A 26,892-nucleotide genomic window follows, 5' to 3' on the forward strand; every position below is an offset into this window, starting at 1 on the left:
AAAAATTGCATCATTTTTCTGAAGTAGCATTTTCTAGTTACAGATTTAATTTTATTAAGATTAAGAATAAATAGTTAAACTGTTTTTGCTAGTCTGTGCTTTTGCTTTAAGACAGTCTGTAAAAGTTGATGTAAGTCCATGCATAGCCCATGGACAGACAGTGCGGGGAAGGCCTGGGGAGGGGGTGGGAGTGGGGGAGGGATCAGTGGGGGGGAAACGGGACATCTGTAATGCTGTGAACAGTGAAGATACTTTTTTTTTAAGTTTATGTAAGTCAGTCGAGAAATTCTACATACTTCGTAGTCCAGGAAAATAGAAAGAAAAGGAATGTAAGGGCTCCTGAAAGAACATTCATTTGGAGAAAATTTTCTGAGGTGCCAGGTTCTGTGAATTCTAAAGATGAGGGGTACCTGCGCTCGGGTCATTCACATTCTCCTGAAAGAGAAATTTAGACAAGAAATCATGTTCCGGTGCAGCAAGCTCTGCAGCAGAGGTATCACAGGTTGTCATGGAGCAATAATAATTCAAGTTGTAATCTGGTTGGTGGGTTTGTGGGAGAAATGCCAAGAGGAGTCCTTTTGTATTCTGAGACTTCTTTCTTATGGTTCCTGGAGGCTTTGGCGAAGCCTTAGGCTGTGGCACAGGAGCCTCTTCAGCGTTCTGTTGGGTTGCTGTGTCTTTCCTGGTGCCGCTCTTGCTGTCCAGGCTCTTAAGTCCTCTCTGCTGGAGCGCAGGCTGCCGGGCCGTGCTCTGGGGGTTCCGATTCCTGCTCCCCCTTCCCAGTTATGGGACCACGAGAGGTTTGCTGTGCCTCAGTTTTGTTAAAAGCAAGAGGAGGAATACCTGTCTCTCAGGATTACTGTGATCATTAAATGAGATCATTCATGGAAAACATTTTTAGAATACTGCCTATTGCATAGTAAAACTCAAGAACGTTTTAGTTCTCATTATTAGTTCTGGTAGGTAATAAACCAGGAACATTGAAGCACAGTCACCATGTTGATCATTTAAGTTCTCTTTCCAAAATGCTCATTTCTGTTAAATAAAAGTTTTCTTTTTTTTTTTTCTTTCTAGCTCCAAGAGGAAAGCGAGGATGGAAAACCTTTTATGCTGTACTAAAGGGAACAATTCTTTACTTGCAAAAGGTAAAAATTTATTTATTTAGCAAAACTATGCTATAGTAGACAAGTTACCCCCCAGATATTCACTCTGGACAAACACCAAAAAGACTGTTCAATTGATGTCTAATTCTTTTTTAGATTTTTATTTTATTTCTAGTGAAACCATTATTTTGGAGATTATGCATATATTATATGCATAATATTTTCTATATAAAAGATTATATATGTGTAAGTGTGTGTGTGTTTGGGATCAAAGGGAATAGATGAGCTGTGTTCTTATTATGTTCAATTGGAAATTTTGAATATAAGTTAGACTTTATAAGGTCTGTAGTACAGGTACAGCATTTATTCCAGTGGATATTTATCTTATAAGCTAGTTATCTTTTATTTATTTTTTGTTATTTAACACTATATCTTTATTTAGTTATTTATCTTCATTTAGATCCTACTTAAATCTAGAAACACAACATACCAAAACTTATGAGATACAGCAAAAGCAGTACTAGGAGGGGAGTTTATAGAGATAAACACGAATAAACAACCTAACTTCACACCTCAGGTAACTAAAAAAAAGAACAAAGTTAGAAGAGGGAAGAAAACATTAAGGTTAGAGCAGAAATAAATGAAATAGAGACCAGAAAACAATAGGGAAAAAAATTCAGTGAAACTAAGAATTGGTTTTTTGAAAAGATCAATTAAATTGACAAAACTTTAGCTAGACTACTAAGAAAAAAAGAGGGAAGGCTCAAGTAGAATCAACAGGGAAAGAAGAGATGTTACAGCTGATGCCACAGAAATTAGGACAAACAATTATACCAACACATTGGACAACCTAGAAGAAATGGATAAATTCCTAAAAACATATAATCTGCCAAGACTGAATCATGAATAAATAGAAAATCAGGACAGACTTGTACCTAGTAAGGAGATTGAATCAGTAGTCACCAGTTCACCAGTAAATTCTACCAAACTTTTATAGAAGAATTAATGCTAATGCTTCTCAAATTCGTCCTAAAATTGAAGGGGGAAACACTTTTAAACTCATTTTATAAGTCCAGCATTACCCTGATACCAAAATCAGAAAAAAAAAAAAATCTGTAAGGAAACTACAGGCCAGTATCCCTGATGAATATAGATGCAAAAACCTTCGACAAAATACCAGCAAACCAAATTCAACTTAAAAGGAGCATACATATACCATGACTGAGTAAGATTTATTTCTGGGATGCAAGGATGGTTCAACATATGAAAATCAGTTTATATGACAAACCTCATTAACAGAACAAAAGTTACAAATCACATGATCATCTCCGTAGATGCAGAAAAGCATTTAGTAAAAAACTCAACACCTTTCATTCAATAAGTTAGCAATAACTGGAAGTCACCTTACTGTAACAGAGGCCATATACGAAAAGCTCACAGCTAACAGAAGACACTGTGTTTTGATTTGGGAGTTTGTTCTGTTTACACTTAAAGTCATATTGGTAGAGAAGGACTTACTCTTAGCATTTTATAAGGTGTTTTCTCTTTTGTAGTTTTTTGACCTTCTTTCCCTCTGTTGCTGTCTTACTTTGTGTTTTATTGATATTTTATGAAAACATGTTCTAATTACTTTCTCATTTCCTTTTGTGTATTTTCTATAGGGATTTTCTTTGTGGTTACCATGAGATTTACATAAACCATATTATAGTTCTGACAGTCTGTTTTAAGCTGATAACAAAATTTAACTCACATACAGACACTCTACACTTTTATTTCTTCCTCACACACACAGTTTATGATCATTGATGTCAGAATTCTTTCTGTATTCCCATTAACAAATTTTGGTGTTTATAGTTATTCTTGGTACTTTTCTCTTTTAGCATTTATACTAGGATTAATAGTGATTTGTAGAGTATTTTATTATTCTGTATTTGTCTATATATTTACCTTTAACAGTGAGATATATCTTATATACTTTCTTATTGTTTCATTTCCTTTCATTTCATATTCATGTTTTGTTTCATTACAGTTCTTGTAAGGCAGGTCTAGCAGTGACAAACTCCCATCAGTTCTTGCTTATTTGGGAAAATCTTGATCTCTCCTTCATATTTAAAAGACCAGTTTGCTGGGTATACTGCTTTTGGTTTGTAGGGTTTTATTTTTTTACCCCAGCATTCTGAATATATCATTCTACTCTCTCCTGACCTGCAAGATTTCTGCTGAGAAGTCCTGTGATAGGTAGCCTTAAGGGATTCCCTTGTATATGACAAACCACTCTTCTCTTGCTGCTTTTAAAATTCTCTCTTCATCCTTGACTTTAGATAATTTGACTATAATGTGTCTTGGTGTGGATATCTTTGGCTTTATCTTAATTTGAGACTGTTGGGCTTCTTAGATCTGTATGTGGTATATCCTTCCCTAGATTTGGGGAGGTTTTGGTTCTGCAGCAGCAAGCCATCCTCCCTTGTTCTGAGTTGCAGTCTAGGCATCCAGAGTATCCCCGATCCCCATCAATGCCCCAAGTCAGGCGAGACAGATACCATTTCTCTTGGGCAGCCCTCTGGTGAGCCAGAATGCCACACACACACTCTATTCCTCTTTCTCCCTCCCAAGAGAGAAGCATTCGTTTATACACCTTCTCCCAGTCTTTGTTCTTTACCCATTTCAATACAGCTGTCCTTGGGTTTTTGCTCACCAGAAGTACTGCAAATTCTTAGCTGCATTCTAGCATTCTCATAGAGGTATTTTGATCTGTATATCATTGTTAAATTGGTGTTTCTGTGGGGGAACACAAATTTAACTTCCTATTCTTCCGTGTTGCTAATATCACTCTTAGGAAAAGATTTTAAAATCTACTTGAACTATGATATAGTTTTGGCACCCTTTTCTTTTTACTCTGCTTATTATCATAAACATTTTTAAATTAAAAAATTTATAGAAGCATATTTTTTGGTCAATCTGGTATCTGGTGACTATGAAATAATAAGTCATATGGTTTCATTTTTGTTTCCTCTTTTTTTAATAGGGTTTATGAAAGCATTCACTTTAATTACTTACAATATTTTCCATTGAATAAACGTACAATAATTTTATCTTTTTCCCATTTTTAAACATTCCCACTTAGTTTTTCATAGTTTAAATAATTTTATATGTGTGTGTGTGTGTGTGTGTGTGTATTTGTGCATGTATCTGTTTATTTCCTGAAGGTAGAGTACTGGTAGTGCCATGGATCACAGGGAAAGGATAGGGAATGTTTAAAATTATAGGAATACCTCGGAGATGTTACCAGTTGGTTCCACACCACTGCAAAGAGCAAATATTGTGATAAAGCAAATCACACAAACTTTTTGATTTCCCAAATCATATAAATGTTATTTTTACACTATACTACCGTCTATTAAGTGTAAAATGGCATTATGTCTAAAAAAGTTAATATATACACCTTTAAAAAATACTTTATTGCTAAAAAATGCTGACCATCGTCTGAGCCTTTGGTGAGTTGTAATCTTTTTGCTGGTGGTGGATTTTGCCCAGATAACACCAAAGATCACTGATTGCAGGTCACCATAACTAATACAATAATAATGAAAAAGTCTGAAATATTGTGAGAATTACCAACATGTGACACAGACAAGCAGTGAGCAAATGCTGTTGGAAAATGGCACCAAAAGACTTGCTGTATGCAGGTTGCCACAAACCTTCAATTTGTGAAAACACAATATCCTGGAAGCGCAGTAAAGTGAAGCACAATAAAACGAGAAGTGCCTGTATCAAGACATATTTATAAATTACTTCTGGATAGGTTGAACAAGGTCTTTCATTCCCAGTAGCAGTTTATGACAGTATCTGTCTCACCACAGCCTATCCTCACCACACTAATTACTAATATTTGGATAGAAAAGAAAAAGGTCTCATTCATTTTTGAGCTTTTTGTTTTCCATGCACACACACATGCCCTGACACACTTTACACATTTCTGTATTGCCTTTCCACACTTGTATTTCTGGGAGTCCTTCCCTTAGAGGTGACATCTGTAATACTGAATCAGATGGCATCCGCAACTCGGACCACTGAGATAATAAACTGCTTTGGAATGGAAGTATACCTATTGGGGGAAATATATTTGATTCCATTTTTAAACATTAATTCCCTATAAATAAAACTGAAGGAATTATTTTTTTTAATTCAGCAGTTCTTAGGAGTGCACCCAGATCAACATTTTAAAGGACCTTGACTGCACTATATTATATCCTATATCAACATTTTGCATATTACCAGAGCAGCTTTGTAAGGAGCACTTTTATAATTCTCTTTTGTTCTCTTTCCCTATTGGAACTTTTTTCAGATGTTTAAACTGGGAAGGACCATATCTAACACAAACCCTTTTTTAAAAATTCCTTTTGGAGTAGATTAGGTAAGGAATATGAGACAATGGGATGCTTCACCTCGGACCAGAGCTCTCTTTGTGGGTAAATAACCTTTGCAGAGAAAGATATGGAGTTAGGTGAAACCCAAAGGTTACCAAAACAAAAACAACAAAAAAACCTGTGGCATCCTACTAAAATGCACACATTACTTTGAGGGACAAAACAATTGAGAAATGTAGATGGTTGTTGTTATTAGGAGATATCCATGCTTTTGGGTGACCAGACATCCTGTATGGTCTTTATTTCCCTGTGGAATCAACACAGCTTCTAATGTATAAGTCAGCTGCTCTGGCCTCCTCCAAAGCAGCTTGTGTGTGTACATGCTGGGGCCATATTAGTCCTTTCAGCTAGCTTTGTCTCTGCAGGGAACAACCCTTTGAAATTAAATTTCACATATCACAGCTGTTTCCCCAGCATAAATCCTATTCTTCTGCCTTACTTTTTCATTTTCTCTAAAATCTCCATGAGGGGTATGGCTGTCCTTGGCAAAGCCATTTCATTGAATACCTATCCACAGGAGTTCCACCCACTCCATCCCAGGGTGAGCCTGGGAAGAGAGAAAAACACTGTTGCACTCAACGTTTGACAGAAGTGATGCAAAGAGAGATGCTGTTTCCGAGTCACCGGTGAACTTTTCCTGTCGCATTGTCCTCTCTCTCAGGAAGAAAACTGAATTGAGCTGGACTCATCCAGATAGAGAGGAGAACGAACTAAATATGGACAAAAGAATGTAAACTTTGAAGCTTCAACATCAGTTTGGATTAGAGCTCCAAAATTAGATTGCATCTCCCTAGTTATGGTACCTCTGGAGTGTGGCACATGTGGATTTGGGGAGAGTTGGGTGAAATTCTTTTATAAAGTGAAACATAGGACGCAAAGGAAATGATACATTTGTGTAGGAGAGTGCGAAGGAGAGCTGTGGCCACATCAGGTTGAGATGTCCTTTGAATCAATTAAGAATGCAGGCTTTGCTGCAGAGTATCCATCTACCGAGGATGAAAGGGGGAGCCATGTTTTCTCTCCAGCCTCCTCTACTGTTGTTGTTAATGCCTGTTAAAAGTAAAGAAAAAGGAGAGGTTGAAAAAAATGTGACAAGTGCTTGAAATCTCATCATAGTAACCAACCAATATCTGTTCCCAGAAAATTCATACAAATTCTAGAGACTAGCTTATCAGTCAGTGAAAGCTTAATCATAGCAGGCCAGGGTTTTGCATGGATATATCTACTCTGATTTTTTTTTAATTTATCTTTACGTTGAAAGTATTACAGATGTCCTCTTTTTTCCCCATTGACCCCTTCTACCCCACACTTCCCCCCGCCCCAGGCCATCGCCACACTACTGTCTGTGTCCATGGGTCATGCATATAAGTTCAGTTTCCTCTTGATTTGTAAAATTTAAAAAGCAAGAAGGCAGCACAAATATGAAGATGTATACATCTGACAAGCCAAGCACTTGTGAAGTTATCAGGGTGCTGTCTGCTGCTAGACAGACTTTGCTTCAGAGGGACCTTTGAGATCCTGAGCCGCTCGCCAGGCACAGCGGCCGTAGGTATTCAGACTTCGCCTTCGAATTACCTCTGAGTTGTAGAGCGTGTGGGAGGCTCAGGACCGCTACAGGTTGTGTCCTACGAAGGGCTTCTGATGCCCCATTGCTGGCTGCTCCTTAACCATGCTGGAGTCCTAATCTGTCAGCTCACGATGGCAGATGCTACACACAAAGTAAGTTATATGATGTAATACATGCTGTGTTGCAAGGTGATTCAGGGAATATGGGTTGGAGTTCACATCCTCCCATAACCAGTTAGAGGTCATCACATGTCAAGTACTGTGCTGAATGCTGGGCCTTCAAAGATGACTAAGACCCACCTGCCCACGTAGAGCTCACAAAACAGGAGGAGAAACAGGTAAATTGAACGTGCATCACACAGTGAGATAAATTAACGGAGGAATGAAAAGGTCTTAGAGAATGGCGCTCCCTAATCATGCTTGCTAAGGTGAGAGAGCCCTTCCTGAGGGATGAAGACATCTTGAGCTGAGCAGGGGTTCGCCAGGCAGGCAAGGTGATCAAAAGCAGTTAGCCAGACGGGGGAAATGGCAGATTTGAGAGACTATGGCACGTTCAAAGAACGGCAAGGCAGCGTTTCACGTTTGGGTTATAGGATGAATGGGGGATAGCAAGTGGTAGAAGCAGGATGAAAATTAGGTTTCAAGTAACTAGTCTATCATGGACATAACTAGTATATCATGGACACTAAAGAGATGGTGTCACAGTGCCATAAACTGTCCCCTTTACAAAGGAGCAGTTTTCTCCCCGAAGGAGTTTCAGACTCTTCTAAGTGTGAGTTGTGTGCTGCTCCCACCCACACCCAGGTACCCAAAGGATCAGACAGCATCGTCCTCTGCTGGGCAGCCCCTAGGCATGGCCCACTGCCCTGCCCTCTAGCTCTCAGTGCCAACATTAACACTCCTGGAATTCAAGTATAGCTGAGAAAAAGTAGTCGTCATCTTCTCTCCTTCCCCCTTTAGTTGATTCTCTCTTATTTGGGTTGGGGTAATAAGAAAAAACCCACTTTTCCTCTAGCCCAAGACTAACTCAGTTCAGTTTGGCAAAGGCGTTAGCATACTATGGGCAGGGGCTATGCCAGCTGTGGGAATACAGAGATAACAGGATCTAGCACCTGTTTGAAGGTCTCGCTAGAACACTGAAGTTCTGCCATGATTCCAGCCTTTCTTGACTCCCAGATGGACACTTAAAAGTGACCCAAAGCAGCCACTCTCGGTTGAACTTTGACTAACAAACAACTGTTCTGATGGAGGGCCATAATAGGAAGCAAATCAGTGATGAATGCCTGTGTTTGATTAGGACTCATACACACTGGAGGTCTGATTGTGAGCAGGATACAGGCCCTAAAGGAGCTTGCTCCATCTAAAGAGATCGACAGATAAAAAGCACGTCAGTGCAATTTAACATGTGCTACAAAGAGGGCGGTGTGCTGTGGAAACACACCTGGAAGGACACGTCACTGAGCCTCAGGAAAAGCAGGGAAGATCGTGGAAGAATTCATGGAGAAAACGAAATTTAAACCTACACTGAAAGGACAAATAGAAGCTAGTCATAGAGAGGATTCAGGCAGGGAGACATCATGTAGGTGCCTGTATGGGCGGAATTTCGGCACATTCAGGGAGGGGCCCGTTCAGTGGGGTGAAGAGGTCCTGGGTAGATCATGAAAAGCCCTGAAAGCCATGGTTAGAAGTTGAGATTTTATCTTGGAGCAATATGGAGCTACCAACGTGTTTTTAATGGGGTGGGACATGATCAGATTTATATTTTAGAAAGATTGGCCTGGCTATAGTATGGACCAGAGGCAGATTCCATCAGAGACAGAGACCAGATAGCTTGAACTATGGGGGGGTAGTGGGAGGGGGAACATGGTCTAAGTGGAGAGTTCGATTTGCAGTGTTGAGTTCAAGGTGTCTGCAGAATAATTAATGGATCTGCCCTAGAAGACAGATGAATATTCCGATCTGGATCTGAGGAGGGAGCCTAGAAATACAGATCTGGAGAGTCATCAAAACACAGTTGCAAATTTCAGCCATGGGAGTAGATGGTGTCACTCAGAGTTTGTGGAGTGAGGAGAAGTGGAGGAGGGAACCAGTGAAGCACAGACACTTCATATGTGCTGGAGGGAGCCTGAACAGTGAGTGACCAGAGCCAGGAAGAAAAGAGAGAGAGTGAAAGACAGAAGGACAGACAGACACTGCAGACGTCAAGAGATGGTAGAATGTTGCATGTTATAAAAAGGTTAAGTAAGATAGGAATTGGAAAGTGCCTGGTGATTTCAGCTACAGGGATATCATTGATCAAGCAGCTGCAGTGAAATGTTGGGCGTGGAAGCCGGGGTGCAGTGCGAGTTAAAGACAACGAGGCAGAGAACATAGACAACTACTTTTCAGAAGGCTTCACTTGTAGTTTCCACTTGGATCTTCCCTCCACTCCTCCTTTTCCGCTGCCCCCCTTTGTGTGACTTTTGCAAATAACAGATCCCCAGGGTCTGTCTCATTTCTACTGAATCTCTTTTCTTCCCTGTTATTGATTTCTCTCTCAGGTGAAACAGGTCCTTTTCTTTCTTCCTTTCCCCTGGATGGTTTCTGACATTATCCAAGCTCTTGTTTTGCTTCTGCAGGTTACACGCACTCCTCATGACCACCTCATTTCTCCTTCTGGCCCCCTTGCTTGTGTTACTTAGTCATGTTTACCTTGACTTTCAAGCAAACAGTAAATCCACAGAGTATCGCAATAGTGAGGTCAGAACCATGTACAGAAAGGTCATGTTGGGAGCTATGGGGGAAATAACATGGTATTAAACCCTTAACAAGTTGGGTTTACAATGTACATGAGGAGGCCAGTCTTAGGCAATGAATGGTTAGTGGCATGATTTAAACCAAATGTGTTGGTGAGGACTGGAAAAAACATAGGGCGAATGGAATAAAGCCGTGTGAATAACTGATTCCAGTTTCCAGAGCTCTCTTAGGCAGAGCACAATAGGGCATTTATGATAGAGTGGTTTTGTCTGTCTTCCAGCTAAAAATGCACTCCTGGCCTTATTTGGTTCTAGTACCTGCCATCCCCTGAGCCCAGACTCATGCCTAGGAAATGTTTACCCTATGGATAAGTAGTAGTATTGGTATATTAAGTGTTCGTGGCAGAGAAGTCTAATATTAACATTTTAATATTATAACACACTTCACATGTGCTTTAAAATTTTGAGATTGCTATGAATTGATAATAAAATGATTAAATTCCTCTTGGTCCTGATGGTTCATCATTGTTGACACTAGATAGTAACTTCATATCTATTTATCACCTGAGAGTGAGTCATCTGCTGCCCAAATGCATAGTCGAGTCTGCTGTCACTTGGCTTCGAAAGCTCTGTCGGTGTCTACCCTGGGCTTCGCGTCTGACCCCACTGGTCTCTGCCTTTTTCTTGAAACAGTTTTATTGTAAACTTTATGATGGTATTCTTGTTACAGGTCTGGTTATAACAAAACTGAACTATGTTACCTTAAAGTAAATGGTTAGGGGATTGATGGAATGGCAGAGAGTAATGGGTGGGGTGGCAGGTTCGTCGTGCCAGTGAATTACTTGATTGTTGTATTATTCTGCAGACCCAGTTCTTGAGAATCTTCTAATGTCTTTTATCTCTAGAGCCTAGAAAACAACTATTCAGACCTGAATTCATTTGCCTTTTCTGTGTCTTTCGACAGTAAAAAATCAATTTGTTACCTAAAAATTCAGTTTGCTGTCACAGAATTCTGGGAACTCTGTCCATTCAAAATTGTGTCTTCATTTCTTCGATTACTTGGCAGAGAGATTTGTTCCAACTGCCTATAAAGTTGTTTGTTTGTTAAGTCTGATTGGGAAGAGAGGGTTTTGTTTTGTTTTGTTTTTGCAGTGTTGACATTCCAAGTGTGAGCTGGGCAAGGCAGAGGAAGATACTGGAGATTCAAGGCCCCCAGACTGGGAGGATGGCGGCCAGTCTGGGGCCGCTGTGCCAAATGCCATAGTGCCAGGAGCCGGCTGATCACTGGCCTGGGCCCCGATAGAAAACAGCTTTCCTACACGCTCAGGGCCTGTTTATTTCCTTTGTGAAACTGCCAGCTCCGTGCCCTTTCGCACTTTGAAAAGGCCATATGGACCCTCGTTCTCTGCAACAGCGGAAAATGCCTGAGACAAAGTTAACTAGGCCTAGAAGCCGTGTTCTCTTAGGACGTTAATGATGACAGCCACGTTTCCGTTAGTCATAAAGTAGGCAGGTGACCCAGTCCAGCCTGTGACTGTTATGTAAAGGATATTTAGACATAATCATAATTATAAAAACTATACATGTATAAGAAGACATTGCAGCTGGAGACACACCTCATCTCTGGGTGTAAGACATACGGGCTCTGCTCTGCAGGTTTCTCTTTAAAACCATAATTCCAGTTTGAAGGGCTGCCCAGCAAACTGGTTTATTCCTAAAGAATTGTTTGTCCCCACATGAGGGGATGATGCTGTGTTTTGTGGCTTCTTCTGAGTTACTCAGATATGACATGGGTCCAGAGACCAAGCCTCTCTTCCTGCTTGCTGCTCAGGTCCCTCGGCAGCGCTTTGCTTTCCCTCTGTGGCTCCCTTCCTCCCTCCCTTTCAGTAAATCTCACACCCACACCAGTCATGGCAAAGCTGTAGAGGGAAACATGAATTAGAATGAATTTGGCCTCACAGGGCCCTGAACTGGGGGGGGGGAGGGGGGGGGGCTGATGGACAGGCACATCAACACGGTGACATTGACAGGTGCAGCCTGTAACAGAATGTGGGGGGATCCTGCAGCCGAGGGGAGGGCAGGGAGCAGCCTGTCCCCAGCAAGCACTGGTCGCTGTGTCAGTTAGGAGTATGGGAGGGTGCTGAGGTTTGTTTTCTGTTTAAAAACTTTAAGACTTCACTTTCTTCAGATACTGAGTCAGGAATCCTATCATCTTTCTGAAGGGCTGCTGATCACTATCTGCTCGAACTGTCTCCCGGCCAGCTGTGTAGTCATTAAAAAGATAAATCACAACTCCCTGCTTCACTCACCAGATTTATCCTGGAAAGGTCCTGTGCCACTCTGAGGCCGGGGCGTCCCCGAGAAGGCAGGCCAAGTCCTTCAGGTCCCCTGTGCCTGCAGGAGTCCTCCCGTGCCCCCGCGTCAGAGCTGCGTGGACGGCGGCACCCTGCACGTGTTGATCCAACAAATAATTTAATATTTTTAATCCTTTGCTAGTACAGTAATATAGGACATGTTTTTCTGACTCTAAAATTGCTTACGTAACGTGAGAAAAGTAGATGAAATGGCCCTTCAGGTTTAAAACTCTGTAAATAAATTATTTTCAAATATGTGATTAGTTAAGTGATGGGCATAACACGCCTTCATTTACCCCTCGCTTTCAGATTTGCGGAAATAGAGTGCTTTCTGTGAAAGAAAAATAAACCTGAATGATTTTTTGAAAGCTATCTCACCAATAATACTTTAAAAAAAATGTTTTTAAAATATCAAATTATGAAAATGCGTTTAATGCCTTTTTAAAAATCAGGAATTAATAGACAGCCTAAGATCATTTACTTTATTGACATTTTTATAGGTGGCCTCAGCTTTCAAGCAAGAAAGTGTTCTCAGCTCTCCTGTCTTTATTTCTCACTGCAAATCAAGACCATTTCTACTTTGTTCCAAAGTGTTTTAATTAGGTATAGCAATTTAATGAAGTAAATAATACTCTGAAAACTAGACTTAGAGCATGTTCCTAATTGGTGTTGACAAATTTCTATTGAGACTTGGTCACTTTCCAAATTGGACTTGATGTTCACCAAAGAGTACACATTTCAGACTGATGCCAATGATTTGTGCCTGTGTAGATGGTTTTTTGTGTTGATGAGTTAGATTCAGTTTCATAAGAGGTTTCATTAACAAGCTTTTTAGGGAGAGAAGCCTTTCATTTCATGCTTTAAACGAATTTAAAATAAATAGCATTGTGAAATCACACTCATGGCACTTGTTAGGTTGGTGGATTGGTCCAATGAATCACACTAGATTAAAAGATGTAGATTGGAGGTGAACACAGGAGAGTGGCATGCTTTCAGGTATCGTTTTCACCATTTATTTGCTTGAGAGAATGGGTGGTAATTAGATGTCATGGAGCATTTTCTTTTCTTATAGAAAATTTCTTGATTGTTTTTATTTTGCTCTCTGTGTCACATTTAGTTTCCACAGCCAAGAGTCTTAGCTTTGAAATGGTTTGATTACAATAATTTATCCCTATTTCTTCCTTCCCAATTTTATCAATTTAACACTATCTTCTACTTAAATAGTGAAAAATAAAAATGTAAGAATGAACTCTGTAGGGTAAAGTCATTTCTTTTTATGCAGTTGTCAGCCCTAATGTTTCCAATCTACCCTGGGTTTTGCTCATTTTTTTAATGGATTTGGAGTTTCATTTTCATGTGGAAATTCAGAATTCCAACATATTTTATTTGGGGTTTTTTTTGGGGGTGTTTTTGCCTTTTTTTAAAAATGATAAGATGATATTACAATCAACTAGAAAAGAAGAAGCTTGTTAAACTTAAAAATCTTAGCCTTTGGCTTCCTTCTAAATGACTAGATCTTGCCTTCCGTTTTCTTCCAATGTAAGGCAAGCTGGCAGTGTATCTCAGAGTATAGGAAACTGCCTTATTAAAAGCAATGGTGTCGTTCTTCCAAATTGACAAGGTAGTTAGCTTTTACTTAGGGCTATAATAAATGTTGCATTTTAAAACTTCGCACTATTAGAGAAGTCGGAGAATATCACCTTTTAAGCTTGGTTTTAAATGAAAATGTCAGCAGAGAGAATGTGCTCCGAGTGCGAAGGCCTAGGTCATCCAGGGTTAATAGCTACCATCGATCTTGTGTGTCTTACCTGTAGCAGTTTGTTAGACATCACGGTCTACGTGGGAGTTTAGTAACAGTAGTTGTAGTCATCCCGGGGGAACTTACAGAATGAGAAGGGATGAAGGGCAGTGTTAGAACTAACATCTGAAGGACAGGCTAAAGCAGAGATAGCAAAGTCATGGTCAGGAGGTAGGAGGTAGGAGAGAACCCAGGAGAGTATTGTAACAAGAAGCCAAGGAAGAACTTCAAGAATATTGTTGACTCGCTTGGGTGCTATGAGAACTGAAGAAAGTCTATTGAGTTTTGCAGTTAGGAGGACACTGTAATCTTCTCGCTAGAGCCGTTTCAAAGAAGCGTAGACATGGACTCCAGGTCTCAGTGGGTTAGAGAGTAAACTGGAAATTAGTGTATAAAGACGGTTCACGTGGACTGCTAACTCATCACGTATAAAGGCAGAGAGAGAGGTGGCACTGGAGGAGAAAGCAGTTTTCAGGAGGGACTGGTATCTTACAAAGAGAGAACCTGGGTTTATTTACAGGCTATAGGGAAGGAGCCAGTAGGTGGAGAATGATAGAGGGAAGGCGGGGTGGGCGGGGAGAAATTACCCAAAGAATTTATATGCATAAATGCACAGCTCGTGGACACAGACAGTAGCGTGGTGAAGGCCTGGGGCGGGGAGTGGGTTCGGGGTGGAAGGGGTCAATGGGGGAAAAGGGGACATCTGTAATATATTTAACAATAAAAAATACATATGTAAGAAATATAGCCCTGGCCAGGTGGTTTGGGGTATATACGGGGGGGGGCAACCAATCAGTGTTTTTCTCTCTCCCCCTCTCTCCCTCTCGCTCTTCCTCTCTCTCTTTCTCTCTAAAAATCAATAAAACATATCCTCAAGTGAGAATTAAATATATATACACACACACACATATATATATGGTGTCCCAAAAAATGTATACATACTTTAACGGCTGAGTTTTATTACATTTTAAAAATGAAATTATTTTAATAAACACTGCCTTTATAATTATTCAAAGTGTGTATACATTTTGGGGGGACACTGTATATATAGGAGAAATATAATAACCAGTGAAATAAAGTCCTAGGAAAGGTTGATGGGGATCGATCTGAGAGCACAGGATTAGCCTTGATCAGGATTTCTCTGTTTTAGGAGGAAAAAAAGATAAGTGTGGTCACAAAATACAGATTTTTATAGGTTATATAAGCAGAAAGTTTAACATTTACATGATTGACCTTATGAAATACGAGGTCAAGCTATATGCTACTAAGAAATTTTTATTAGAAATTACTCCACCTAGCATTTGAGTGCTTAATATATGCTGTGAAACATTGAGTTTAAAAAAACAGTATGTCACTTAATTTCATCCTATAACTCTGAGGAAGCTGTACCATCACTACTTAATCCAAGAAAGCAAGGCTTAATGAGTTTAACCTGTCTAAGGTCACGGGAACATTAAGTATTTTATCGAAACCAGTCATCATGTGAACCTAGCTAGTTCTTACTCCAGGCACCGATGTTCTTAACCACAGTTGTGGTGAGTTAGGGACGTTGAGAAAAATGGTGAGCATTTGGTAGAAGAGAACAGAGAGATTATTATAGACAGGTAAAGGAACTGTAGGTTGGCACTGGGTGCAACCATAGCGGGAGACCATAAATCTGTGTTGGCACATGTCTGCACAACTGGGTTATTCTTAGCAGCAGTTAGCAGCCTAAGTGAGTGATTATATAAGGGAGAATTGGGGTGGAAATTTTTTAGTTCCAGACTGGGTGAATGAGAATATTAAGGCATAGCCTAGCAAAAATTCCTGAACTCTAAGGATAAAAAGAAACCCCTATGGGACCTCTATACAGAAAATATAAGAAAAGACTGGCTTTAGACGTTTGTAAAACTGGAAGGTAGAAGACAGTAGAACAGCATCTACAGACCAATGAGTGGAAAGGGAATGCAACCAGGAGTTCTATACCCAGCTCTATACATGTCGAAGAAAATGAAAGGTGTTTGAAAATAAGAACTCGAGTATATATCACCCACCTGAGAAAAATACTTGAAAGAAGAGAAAATAACAGAGGGATGAGAAAAGGGGACCACAGGATGGAGAAAAGATAGAAAGTAGGGAAGCAATGAAACATGGACACTGTTAAATCTAATGTGTAATGTAAGTGCAAAATAAGGATTCTGCTAGTAGAAAATACATAATACAAGATAATTTTAATAAGACTGCAGAATAAAACACACTAAACCATTTCAGCAAAATTTAGAATTAATGGGAAGGGGCAGGAAGGAATCGAAACCATTTTTAAAAGTTTTATCTTGTTGATGTAGAAAGGCAGTAGAGAAATAGAGCATTTGGGTGGGGGAAAGAACCTTTTAAGTTTCCATCTTGTGTAACTAAACCAGATAAAGAACATTTTAAAATAATAAATAGCACATAGCTATAAGGAAGATAACTGTCATAAACCTAAATACACAAACAACATAGCAACTAAAATGTAAGACAAAATTATTAGAAATACAAGGGAAACTTCAAATATGATAAAGTGGAAGAGAGAGATTAATATACTCGTCTCAATAGGATGAAGTGGAGGAAAAATAATGTAATGGAGGAATCGAATCAGTAAACTTAAATATAAATATATACTCATTCCTCAAAGAATACACTTACTTTGTATGTTTGTGGAACATTAACAAAGTCAAAGATGTAGTTGGAAAACCCTAACAAATGGACCTTCTTAACAAATTTTGAGGAAATAAAATTGGTTTTATATACCACATTCTCTGGTAACAAGCCAATAAAATTAAAAATATATAACGATAACTGAAACGTTAGGTGCTGTAAATTTGAGAAACACATTCTTTGGCTTGACTAAGATCAAAGAAGAAATCAAAAGATAAAACTGCAAACTCTCTGGAGAATAATAACATACTCTTCATTTTCAAACTATGTGTAACCTGCACCCAGAGCAGAAAAAGTACAGCCTTAAGTTTTCTTAATGAAAGTATGAAAATCAAAAGAACTAAGTAATCCTCTTAAATTCAAACAAGAAAAATTAACCAAAAGAAGCTGATGAGAAGGAATTCAGATAAAAGCCCAAATCATGGACCTCACACATCAGAAATGGTGCACACAAATTTCTAGGCTGATCGCTGTGCAAACTCAAGTGTCAGGTGTGTTGGAGACCCGTGTGTCTGGAAATGGAAGTAGCCTAGCAATTCGGTGCAGGTGACTGTGACCCTGGCCGTTTATCCCCGCTCAGATTCCTGTCTGGAACCAAGTGGGTCAGGAGAGTGGGCGGCCTGCTCCGCAGGGTTGTGACAGGTGACCCTGGGGCTGCAGGGGATGTCGCAGGCCGGCTGCCTCGGCAGGCGCTCCGGCTCCGAAACAGCTCCCCCTGGGAGATTTGCGAGTCTTCGGAATGCTAAGTCACTAATCAACATCTCATTTAGAAAAGAGGAGCCCCCAAAACATAAGTAGATTGCAGCTTTATGCATTACAGGTAGTTCTGGAGGAACAGATACGTGTAAATATATTGTATCTTATTTGAAGATTTCCTTTTGTCTCCTTTATTCATCACACCTCTGGAGGAATGGTTGTTGTCAGGAGCAGCTGTGTATCTCCGAGGCTTAATAAAACAGACTCGTTGCAATCTTAAAGTACAAATGTCATCCTTTAGTATTTATAAATGTGGGCAACCTTTATGTTGCCGTTGGTACTTACTGTGTGTTTCAGACGGTCCTACCTTTGTCTCGGCACCGTCGCTGACGCCGATCATTAGGGATGAACAGCTGCTGTTTATTTCTGACTCGGTTTGAAAGGGTGGCAATAGTACATCCGGATTATTGCTTCATTTGTGGAGGGGGTGGGGCAGAGGAGGAGGTGCGGGAGAGTCTAATTGTATTTTTTGAAAATTTATAAAACTATTCTGTGGTGATAGGCAATGTCTTCCTTTAGGCCTTTACTATTAATTAGAAAGTGAGGTGCACGCACATGTGTGTGTATGTGTCTGTGTGTCTGTGTACATGCTCATGTGTGTGCTTTTTACAGAAGTGTAGGTTTAGCATCATATCTGATAAAATACAGGAAGGGGGAAGAGAGGACTTTAAACACTAGAAAACATCTCATAACAGTTTGTAATATTTACTGTATTTACATTGGGTTTGAGGTTTTTTTATTCTGATGGACCCAGGAAAATTACTAGATAGAACAATAATAATAATAATAATAACCACCACCCAGGAAAACTTCTAGATAGAATAAAATCAACAACAACAATAATAATTATAATAATAATAGAATCAAATTTGTTTTAAATTCGTATTATTCTACTGGTTGGGTTTTTAAAGTTATATTTGGAGGGAAGCCACATAAAATAACCTTTATAAATTCTATAAATTGTGTATATAGATCATGCCCAAAGATAAAACTGCATCTATACACGACACTTCCTTTTTATGTAATTTTACCCATTTTTCAAATTTATGATAATACAGCTAAGCTTTCTCCTGATTATTAAATTGATTTTCCTCTTGTCTTTCAGAGAACAGCTAGAGAAATCATTTCATTTCACTGCTCATTTTTCTTTTACTATTAGCCTCAAAAGAAAATTGCCAGGAAATGTAGTCTTTAGAGCAAAGAAAACAGTGGCCTGGTTTTCCGTTCTGTTGATGGGTATCTGCGAGCTTTTGTATTTGTCCATTTATTCCTGAAACCACATCACCCTACTCATGTGTACCTAGCTTCGCTTCAAATCACTACAGAACGTCTGTGATAGATATGTTATCTTTGGCCTTCTTTAGCTGTTCCCCTGAATTATGATATTTCAGCTTTTTACAAGATGCCCCTTACATAAAGTGTATTTTCTCATTCCGGGCACACTTTTCAAACAACAGCATGTCTTACGACATTTACGAAGAAGCAAAGGGTTGTCTTTACTCGCCATTCATTTCACTTTTTTCACACACCACCATGAATGTTCTAAAACTTTTCCTTGTATTTTTACATTTTATAAAGATGGGAAATCTGAGCATGATCTCTTTGTTTCTTTTGTATCCGCCTCCAGGATGAATATAAGCCAGAAAAGTCTCTGTCTGAGGAGGACTTGAAAAATGCAGTGAGTGTGCACCACGCACTGGCGTCCAAGGCCACGGACTACGAGAAAAAGCCGAACGTGCTGAAGCTGAAAACCGCCGACTGGAGGGTCTTGCTCTTTCAAGCCCAGTATGTTTTGTTGGTTTGGTGTCTTCTTGTTTCTTAGTTTGCATAGCACCGCTTTATACCGAGAAAGAGAATCAGGGTTTGCAGGGGAAGTGTTTTGAGTTGGAGTCAAAGTCATTGGTTACACTGAAGAGACAGCTAGCTGCCTAAGAAAACTAGAGTAAGAGGTAGAAACCCCGGCTTCCAATTTTTTGTTTGCTGCAAAGTAACCCTGTGACTTTTAGCCTCTTACCATCTCTAGAACTCCAGATCCTCATGAGTAAAACACAAGGGTTTTAGTAGGCAAGGCCTATCGCACCTTGAGTAAGAGAAACTTGGGTTCCAGTTACCATGTCCCGGCTCTGTCCTAGCATGTCATTTAGCCTCTTGGAACCTCAGCTTGTCACTGGTGTGGATAATATGGTGTGTCTCATCAGGCTCTTGTGAGACTCGAATGAGGTACAGTATGTAAAGTACCTCACCCAGTGCCTGGCACATGGAAACTGTTGAATAATGAGTGTAGATTTCCATTCACTCTCTTTCTCTCTCCTCTCCTGAGCTCCAATCCTTGATTAAACTAGAAGAAAAAGAGAAAATCATATTGTGGACCAGGAACTAGGATGGATTCGCCAGCTTAATAAGGGCTCCACGCTGGCCTTTGGATTAGAAGTGGCACATTCCACATGGAGGATCCTGGATTTGCGAAGAGAAAAACTGGAGTTTCAGAACCGCGCCTCTAGAACAGGAATTTTAATAGGAGCACACATAGCATCGGTGTTCGTGGCAGATGTTAGTGATCAGCCTGAACTCGACTTCAGAATCACTCTCAGCACGACACGGCCAGTGGGCCACATTTGGCACCGCAGTTGAAATTTGGCGTCCAGATAGTAAACACAAATATCTGCATGCTTGTTGAGCAAATCCGTGTGAGACCCAAAACAAGAAACAGCAAGCACAGGTGCTCTAGTGATCCGTGGATGTTGAACTTGCAAGGGTCTAAGATTGCCCACATCCGGTGAGGAGGAACCTGGAAGGAAATCCAAGTGACACAGGATTTTGGTAGTGTGGGGAGAAGACAGCTTTAACACCACAAAGGGAACCATAGCCAGGCATACAATTACAGCTACTAGTAATAAAAGTCCTTCAAATTCTTCTACTCCCCAACATTATTTTATTTTAAATCTAAAATATAGGATATAATAACTAAGGAGATCCAATTACTTCAGATAGGATTGATGCTGAAATCAGTCAATTGAAATAACAGAGCCGGCAAAATCAGGTCAGAGGGCACAGTGCGATGAGGTGACACTCGCGTGGTCTCGGGTTAGTGAGGCTTCCCTCCGAGTAATCGGTACAGGAAATCATTGTAGCTTCTTCTGTTTATCGATTAGACACATGATGGATCATCTGTCCTGCATCACGGCGATTCCCACCACTCATTTATGAATTCCCAAATATTTGTTAACTGCTGCCAGTTGTAGACTTTGCAAATATGTGACATATATAAATTAACATAAGATAATGGCGTCAGATGATTTCCACATCCTCTGGGGTAGATTTTTTTAACGTCATATGTATGTGTTATATGCACCATTTAACTTCACAATTAATTTGTGCAATTCAGTGATTTTTTAGCAAATTTACAGAATTGTGCGACCATCACCACAGTTCAGTTTTGGAATGCTTCCATCACCCCAAAGAGATCCCCCGGGTGCCCATTTTTTGGTCACTCACTATTTTCACCCCCAACCCGACATCACTGATCTCCTTTCTGTCTCTATAGTCCCGCCTCTTCTGGATGTTTCCTATCAATGGAATCATACAGTATGTGGCCTTTTGTGACTGGCTTCTTTCACTTAGCATTAAGTTTTGGGGGTTTGCCCACCTTGTGGCGTGTGTCAGCACCCATTCCTTTGTTGCTGAGTAGTGTCGACTGCATGGATGTACACACCACATTTTTTTAATGATTTACTAGTTGACGGACATTTGGATTGCTTTTTCTTAGACTCTTACAAAGAATGCCGTTGTGAGTGTTCACGTACAAATCTTTCTGTGCCTCTGTGTGTTTATTTCTCTTGGGTGTGTACCTGGGAGTCGAATTGCTGGGTTGTAAGATAACTTATAGATACCTTTTTAATAAACCATAGAAACTGCTTTCCAAAGTGGCTGTGCCCGTTTACATCCCCTCCACCCATGTAGCCCTCAGTTGGATTTTAAAATCAAATATGTGATTGGAAGAGATGAGTTAGTTTTTTAATTAATTTTTTTACCTAGCCGAGTATCAAACAGAAAACAGGGTTAAACAAATATTCATTATCAAGTGATTTCGCTCTTTTCCCCTCTGTCCTTGAGGGATGAGCAGAGCCTTACACTACGATGACCTTAGGTTCCAGAACCCTTTGTTACCATGGAGATTACTGTTGAAAATGTTCATCTCCAATGAAGTCTTGTCAGGGATTAGTTGTACCAAGAAGAATAAATGATCGTATGTGCCATTTTAAGTGAGCAATGAGAATGGGCACGGTGTGATGCACTTAGATATAGAAGTACCCTACGGAAGTATATCTGTTTCTCCTAGGAGTCCAGAGGAAATGCAAGGGTGGATAAACAAAATCAACTGCGTTGCAGCTGTGTTTTCTGCACCACCATTTCCAGCAGCCATTGGGTCTCAGAAGAAGTTCAGTCGCCCGCTTCTGCCTGCCACTACAACAAAACTGTCTCAGGTAAGTGCTTCGACCTTAGAAACATTCGTATCTGAATATTGCTCCATATTTGGGGGGCAGGGGTGAGACCTTGCCCTGGAAGGGCGTATTGTTTAAATGGGTCAAAATGAAGTATACTGGGTTTTACACTTCACTTAGGAAGCTGATACAACTGAGTCGAGGACACATACTTGGAATTAGTTTCTAAAATTTATATTAGTTTACTACCCAATCAGTCATACAAGCCTGGTCTTTTTGGTTTGGTTTGTACTTACAGCTCATATTTTTCAACGAACTAGCTAATGTTGGACATCCTGGCTTGGAAACCAGCTTTTTTTATACATTCTCTCCGTTGTTTGAATTGAGGTTTCCCCATATCCCAGGCTGGTTTTGAATGCTAAGTATTATAACAGTATTCCCAGGGATTCCCTGTTCCCTTGGGCAGAGCTAAGTGCGCTGTGTGGGTTTGCCCAGCTAACCAGGACAAAGTGCTAGAACTCTGTTCCGGATGTCCTCCCGTAGCTTCTCTCCCTTTTCAGACTGACCTCTCTAATGATCGTACGTTACCGCGTCCCTCTCCTACTCAAAACTCTGCGCTGAGAACACTGCACGCAACCCAGGTTTGCCAAACTTTAAACCTGGCTGCACCAACTATTGCCATTGCCTAGTTAGTGATTTGGGAATCAACTTCGATGTCTTCTGTGAATTTCTTGTTGGTACAATAATAGAAATAGTTCCATCTGGCTTTCATCAGCCAGGTCTTGATATTAACTGGCTCCTCTACACATTTGATATCATAATTATCAATGACACGTTTATTCGATGCGTGTGTATTATGTGCCTGTTGTACTTCAGAGACTGTTTTAGGCTCTGGAGATAGAAAGGCACATGAAACCCAGGTGCTGAGATTGGCAAATACAAACGGGCAAGTCTTTGTAACTCAGCTGGACTAGAGGCACAGGAGGGGTAAGTCCAGAGTGCAGTGGGGTATAAAAAAGGGACATCTCTCCTGGCCTTGGACGTGGAGGCGGACGTGTGATATCGATTATGAAGCTTAAAGGGTGCGCAGCAGGTAGGTGTGGGGGGGAGAGAGAATGATCCAGCAGAGGATCGAAAAGACCCAGAGGAGAAAGCCCTGGGATGCAGGAACCACACATAAGTTACCAAGTGTGATTTGGTGCAGAGTGTTGAGAAAAGGCAAGAAACGGTCCTCGAAGGGATCAAAGGCCAGATGAAAGGTTTTGTGTGTCCCGAGTGGGATTCGGATGCTTCACTAGTTCCCCAGCATCCTTGGGATAACAGGGTGAAAGCAGCAAAGTAACGTGAGGAAACGTGTGCTTTAAAAATCATTCTTGTTCCAATAGGGAGGAAGTGTCAGAGAAGGGAACTACCAGAAGCAGAAAGGTCAAATGTTTTTAATTTTTTTTTTATTTTTTTATTTTAAAGAGAGTGAAGGGGGTAGGACATCGATTTGGTGTTCCACTTATTTATGCATTCATTGGTTGATTCTTGTATGTGCCTTTATCGGGGATCAAACCCACAACCTTGGCATATGGACCAACTGAGCTACCTGGCCAGGGCAGAGAGGCTGATTTCAAAGGCACTTCAGTAACGCAGAGGGAAATAACTAAGTCAGCTGTGGAAGAGCTGGATGGAAGTGGCCGTACTTGAGAGATCTGGCAGGTATAGAATGGATCACCCTATGGCTCATTGAAGTGGCGGAATAAGGGCTGTCACCTGGGCTTGAGAAGCTGGGGACCGTGGTGTCTGACCTGGCCTCTGGGACCTCGCGCTCTCCTGGTCTCCCTCCTGTCGCTTCTTCCCTGGGTTCTTCTCTTTCCGACTCCACGTTGTAGTGCCTGGTGCTCAGACACAGGTCAAAACAGACACTTTGACTTCTTAAGTTGAGAAAAAAACAGAGGGAGTGTTGTGTCAAGAAAAGGGAGAAAAATCAAGTAAAATTAGGATAAAACCATATCCTGTGAAGTGGCGAGGGGGTCATTGGGTCCCTTGGTGAGAGCAGGATGGGGCGATGGGAGGGGAAGCCAGGTTAGCCTCCCTCAAGGAAGAAAGGAAAGGTGGCAGGGGCGCGGGGGAAGGGAATGTGTGTAAGTCTTGCCAGAAGTTTCTAAAAACAGCCTGGCGGGAAGAAGAGGGGAGACGTGGCGTCAGGAAAGGTTCTTTTGTGTGTATAAATTCGTAATCATCATTAACATGAATTGGATGCTCACCATGTAAGCCGTTGCTGGTGTGATGTAGCTCATAGGCCACCGAGAAAACTGGTAGGAACAGAGACGACTAAGCCAGCTCACTTTACAAGGCAGAAGGGCACTTAGTTTTCAAGGGCAGTAACTACGCTAAGAAAAAAGGAAGGCTTTGCGTCTTATTGATGACCAGAGAATATATCGGCAGACTTCTCCATCTAGCCAAAATGTGGACTCTCAAAGCAAATGTAGTTCCCCACTTTAGTCTGGATATTTAACGTCATTTTAACATAAACAACGAACCACATTACCTAAGGTAAGAGGCGAAAAAACAATTGAACAACTAGATGGAAAAAAATACCGTCAGAGGTTGGGTTTCCTATTAATTTCACTAGAGATTTCCCAGTAGTTATTTTTCAACAGATTGGTCTTTCTCAGAGTTACTCCAATGAAAGATTCAGGGCAAAAGGTGAGCAGAAGTTAAGGAGCGACATTAGTCAGCACAGAGCAACGTAAGAGTTTCTACTTGTTCTGTCCTCACTATAGACTATATTTCTATTTCCTTTCCACTTTGGAAGATGTACTGCTGTTCCATTTGTGTGGGGGCTGTGCGTTCGTAACCGCTTGTACGTGAAAAGGAACGTGTTCGTCTGCTTGTGTCTTTTTACCATGAGACCGGGCAAGCAAGCGCCTTTATCAAGGCAGATTCTCTAATTTAAATAAATCTCCTAACAGTGGGATGCATGAAAGTTTTATATATTTTCTCATTTTGAACATAAATCCACAGAAGTGCAGAAAATGCATATATAATGCGACCAAAATGATGAATTCAAGATTTTAAATAAGAAAGCCATAACCAAAAAGCAGTATCCTCTTGTGTCACGTAAGGCACGATAACCAAGCCCCTTCAGGAATCCAGTTTCTTGGTAAAATAAGATGACTTCCTTCCCTACAAATAAATCACCAAACTTTTGTGGGCCTCAGTTTCCCACCTGGAGAATGAGATCATTCTAGAAGGTTTTTAAGGTTCAGTCACTAGCTGTTTTTGGTTTTTTATTTTGTTTTTTGCCCAGGCCATCGTGTTTATTAAAAAATGAAAAAGATGTTCCCCTTTGAGAGTAAAAGGACAATTTAGAAACAAATATGTAAAACCAAGCATGTGATAAAGAGCAGGTTAGAGAGAGGGGAAGAAGAGGTGGGTCGGGTGGCACCCAGCCTGGTGCGGGGCTTTGGGACACCCTCCGCTTCAGCCGCCTGCTGGAGTCCTAGGGCTCCGTCAGTGGATCCCAGAAGGTGTCTGGATGCCACGAGGTCCTCAGTACCTTGAAGACCGGTCATCATTCTGCAGCCCAGGCGTTCTCAACCTCTGCACTGCTGGCATTTTGCTCTGGAGAGGTCTTTGCTGAAGGGTGAATGCTAGGATATTTAGCAATATCCCCAGCCTCTACCCACTGGATGCCAGTATCACCCCCCAGCTGTGACCACCAGAAATGTCTTCAGACATTACCAAATGTCTGTGGGGCCAAAGTCCACCCCTGCTATTGAGAACCACTGCTTGAACCCAGCCATCTTCCCTTTCTCCATACGCCCACAGCGCGGCTATGACTTCCCTAAATGCCAGAACCACTGGGGTAATTTCAATTTACAAAATACATGTGCAACATTGTGAGTGCCCTGCTGGAAAAAAAAAAAAAAATTAAACAGTGTTAGGAAAAAACTAAACAGTCAATTAAAAGATTGTTTGGTGCTTTCAAGACACAGTGTTCATCACCCTGTCATTGGCAAGCTTTTCTTTCATTTATTCTTGTCTTCTATCCAAAACATGTTAGCCTTCGTTATTAAAGCTGACCGCTGTCAGTGCAGCGTGGCTCTTTCCGAACAACTCTGCTGTGTGGGAGGAGTCACCTTCCTTTGTTTCTCACAGCAGCGTTGCTTCTGTTGGGGTTGGAGAGCCCCGTTTGAACATGTAAGTTTTGTTTCTCCCCCTGGTGTGGCACTACGAACAGGATTTCACAGCCGGCCCTCTCCGGGTGCTACTCAGGACCTCCCTCCCTTTCTACTCATCATTTTCAGACTTGAGTGTGCACAGGATTGACATAAGTAGGCCTTGCGCCCACCCACCAGAATCGTAAAAGTGTATGCAGAGGCCTTGCCTGGGTTCCGTCACACATGCCATCCAGGCGGTCTCAGCAGCACCTACTCTCTCAAGGCTGTGTGCTGGGGTGGTTTCTAGTGTGTGGAAGGCAAGCTGAAAGCACATTCCAGGCACGGGGGGGCCAGGAGCCTCTGATTGCCTGGGCCGAGCTCAAGGGTCAGCCAGCAGTCACATCCTCCTGATGACCTCTCCAGCAGGCAGGCATTGGGAGGGATTTCAGAGGAGGGGGTCATTCTTATAGTCGTCTCACTGGCCAGAGCCACTCCCTTCCCGCCTGTTCAATTTCATACTTTCAGTCACAAGTCTTGTCACCTCTTCTTTAAATATCTTCCATATCCTACCCACTTCCCTTAATTCAGACATTTGTCATCTTTTACCTAGATCCCTGGTCTCCTGACTTTTTTAATCACTCATTTTATCAGTACTAAGTATTTGAGCAGGTATCCTACAGTGTATGTATTATTTCTATAAAATGCATTGCATGTTCTGCAATCAGTACGACACGAAAAATGCTGAACATCATTAGTCATTCGGTAAATAGAGTACAAATCAAAACCCTGAGATGCCACTTTACATTCATTAGGGTGGCCACCATTTTTTTTTATATCTTTTTATTTAAAAAAGGGAAATAATGCGTTGGTGTGGATGTGGAGAA

General features: G+C 41.0%; 1 protein-coding gene across 7 annotated transcripts in view; it reads left to right on the top strand.

Annotated features, from left to right (window-relative positions):
- Window positions 1-26,892, top strand: part of PSD3 (pleckstrin and Sec7 domain containing 3) — a 461,071-nt gene that overhangs the window by 406,822 nt on the left and 27,357 nt on the right. For all 7 annotated transcript variants that reach the window (XR_013998104.1, XR_013998105.1, XM_081127019.1 and 4 more), the window contains 3 exons: window positions 1,075-1,145; window positions 19,043-19,200; window positions 21,755-21,899. Coding sequence is in view for 5 of the 7 variants with exons in the window: in XM_081127019.1 (XP_080983145.1) it covers window positions 1,075-1,145; window positions 19,043-19,200; window positions 21,755-21,899 (374 nt within the window). In the remaining 2 variants the exon portion in view is untranslated. The remainder of the gene's footprint in view (window positions 1-1,074; window positions 1,146-19,042; window positions 19,201-21,754; window positions 21,900-26,892) is intronic.

The sequence above is a fragment of the Miniopterus schreibersii genome (genome assembly GCF_964146895.1).
Source record: "Miniopterus schreibersii genome assembly, chromosome: 2".
Lineage (NCBI taxonomy): Eukaryota > Metazoa > Chordata > Mammalia > Chiroptera > Miniopteridae > Miniopterus > Miniopterus schreibersii.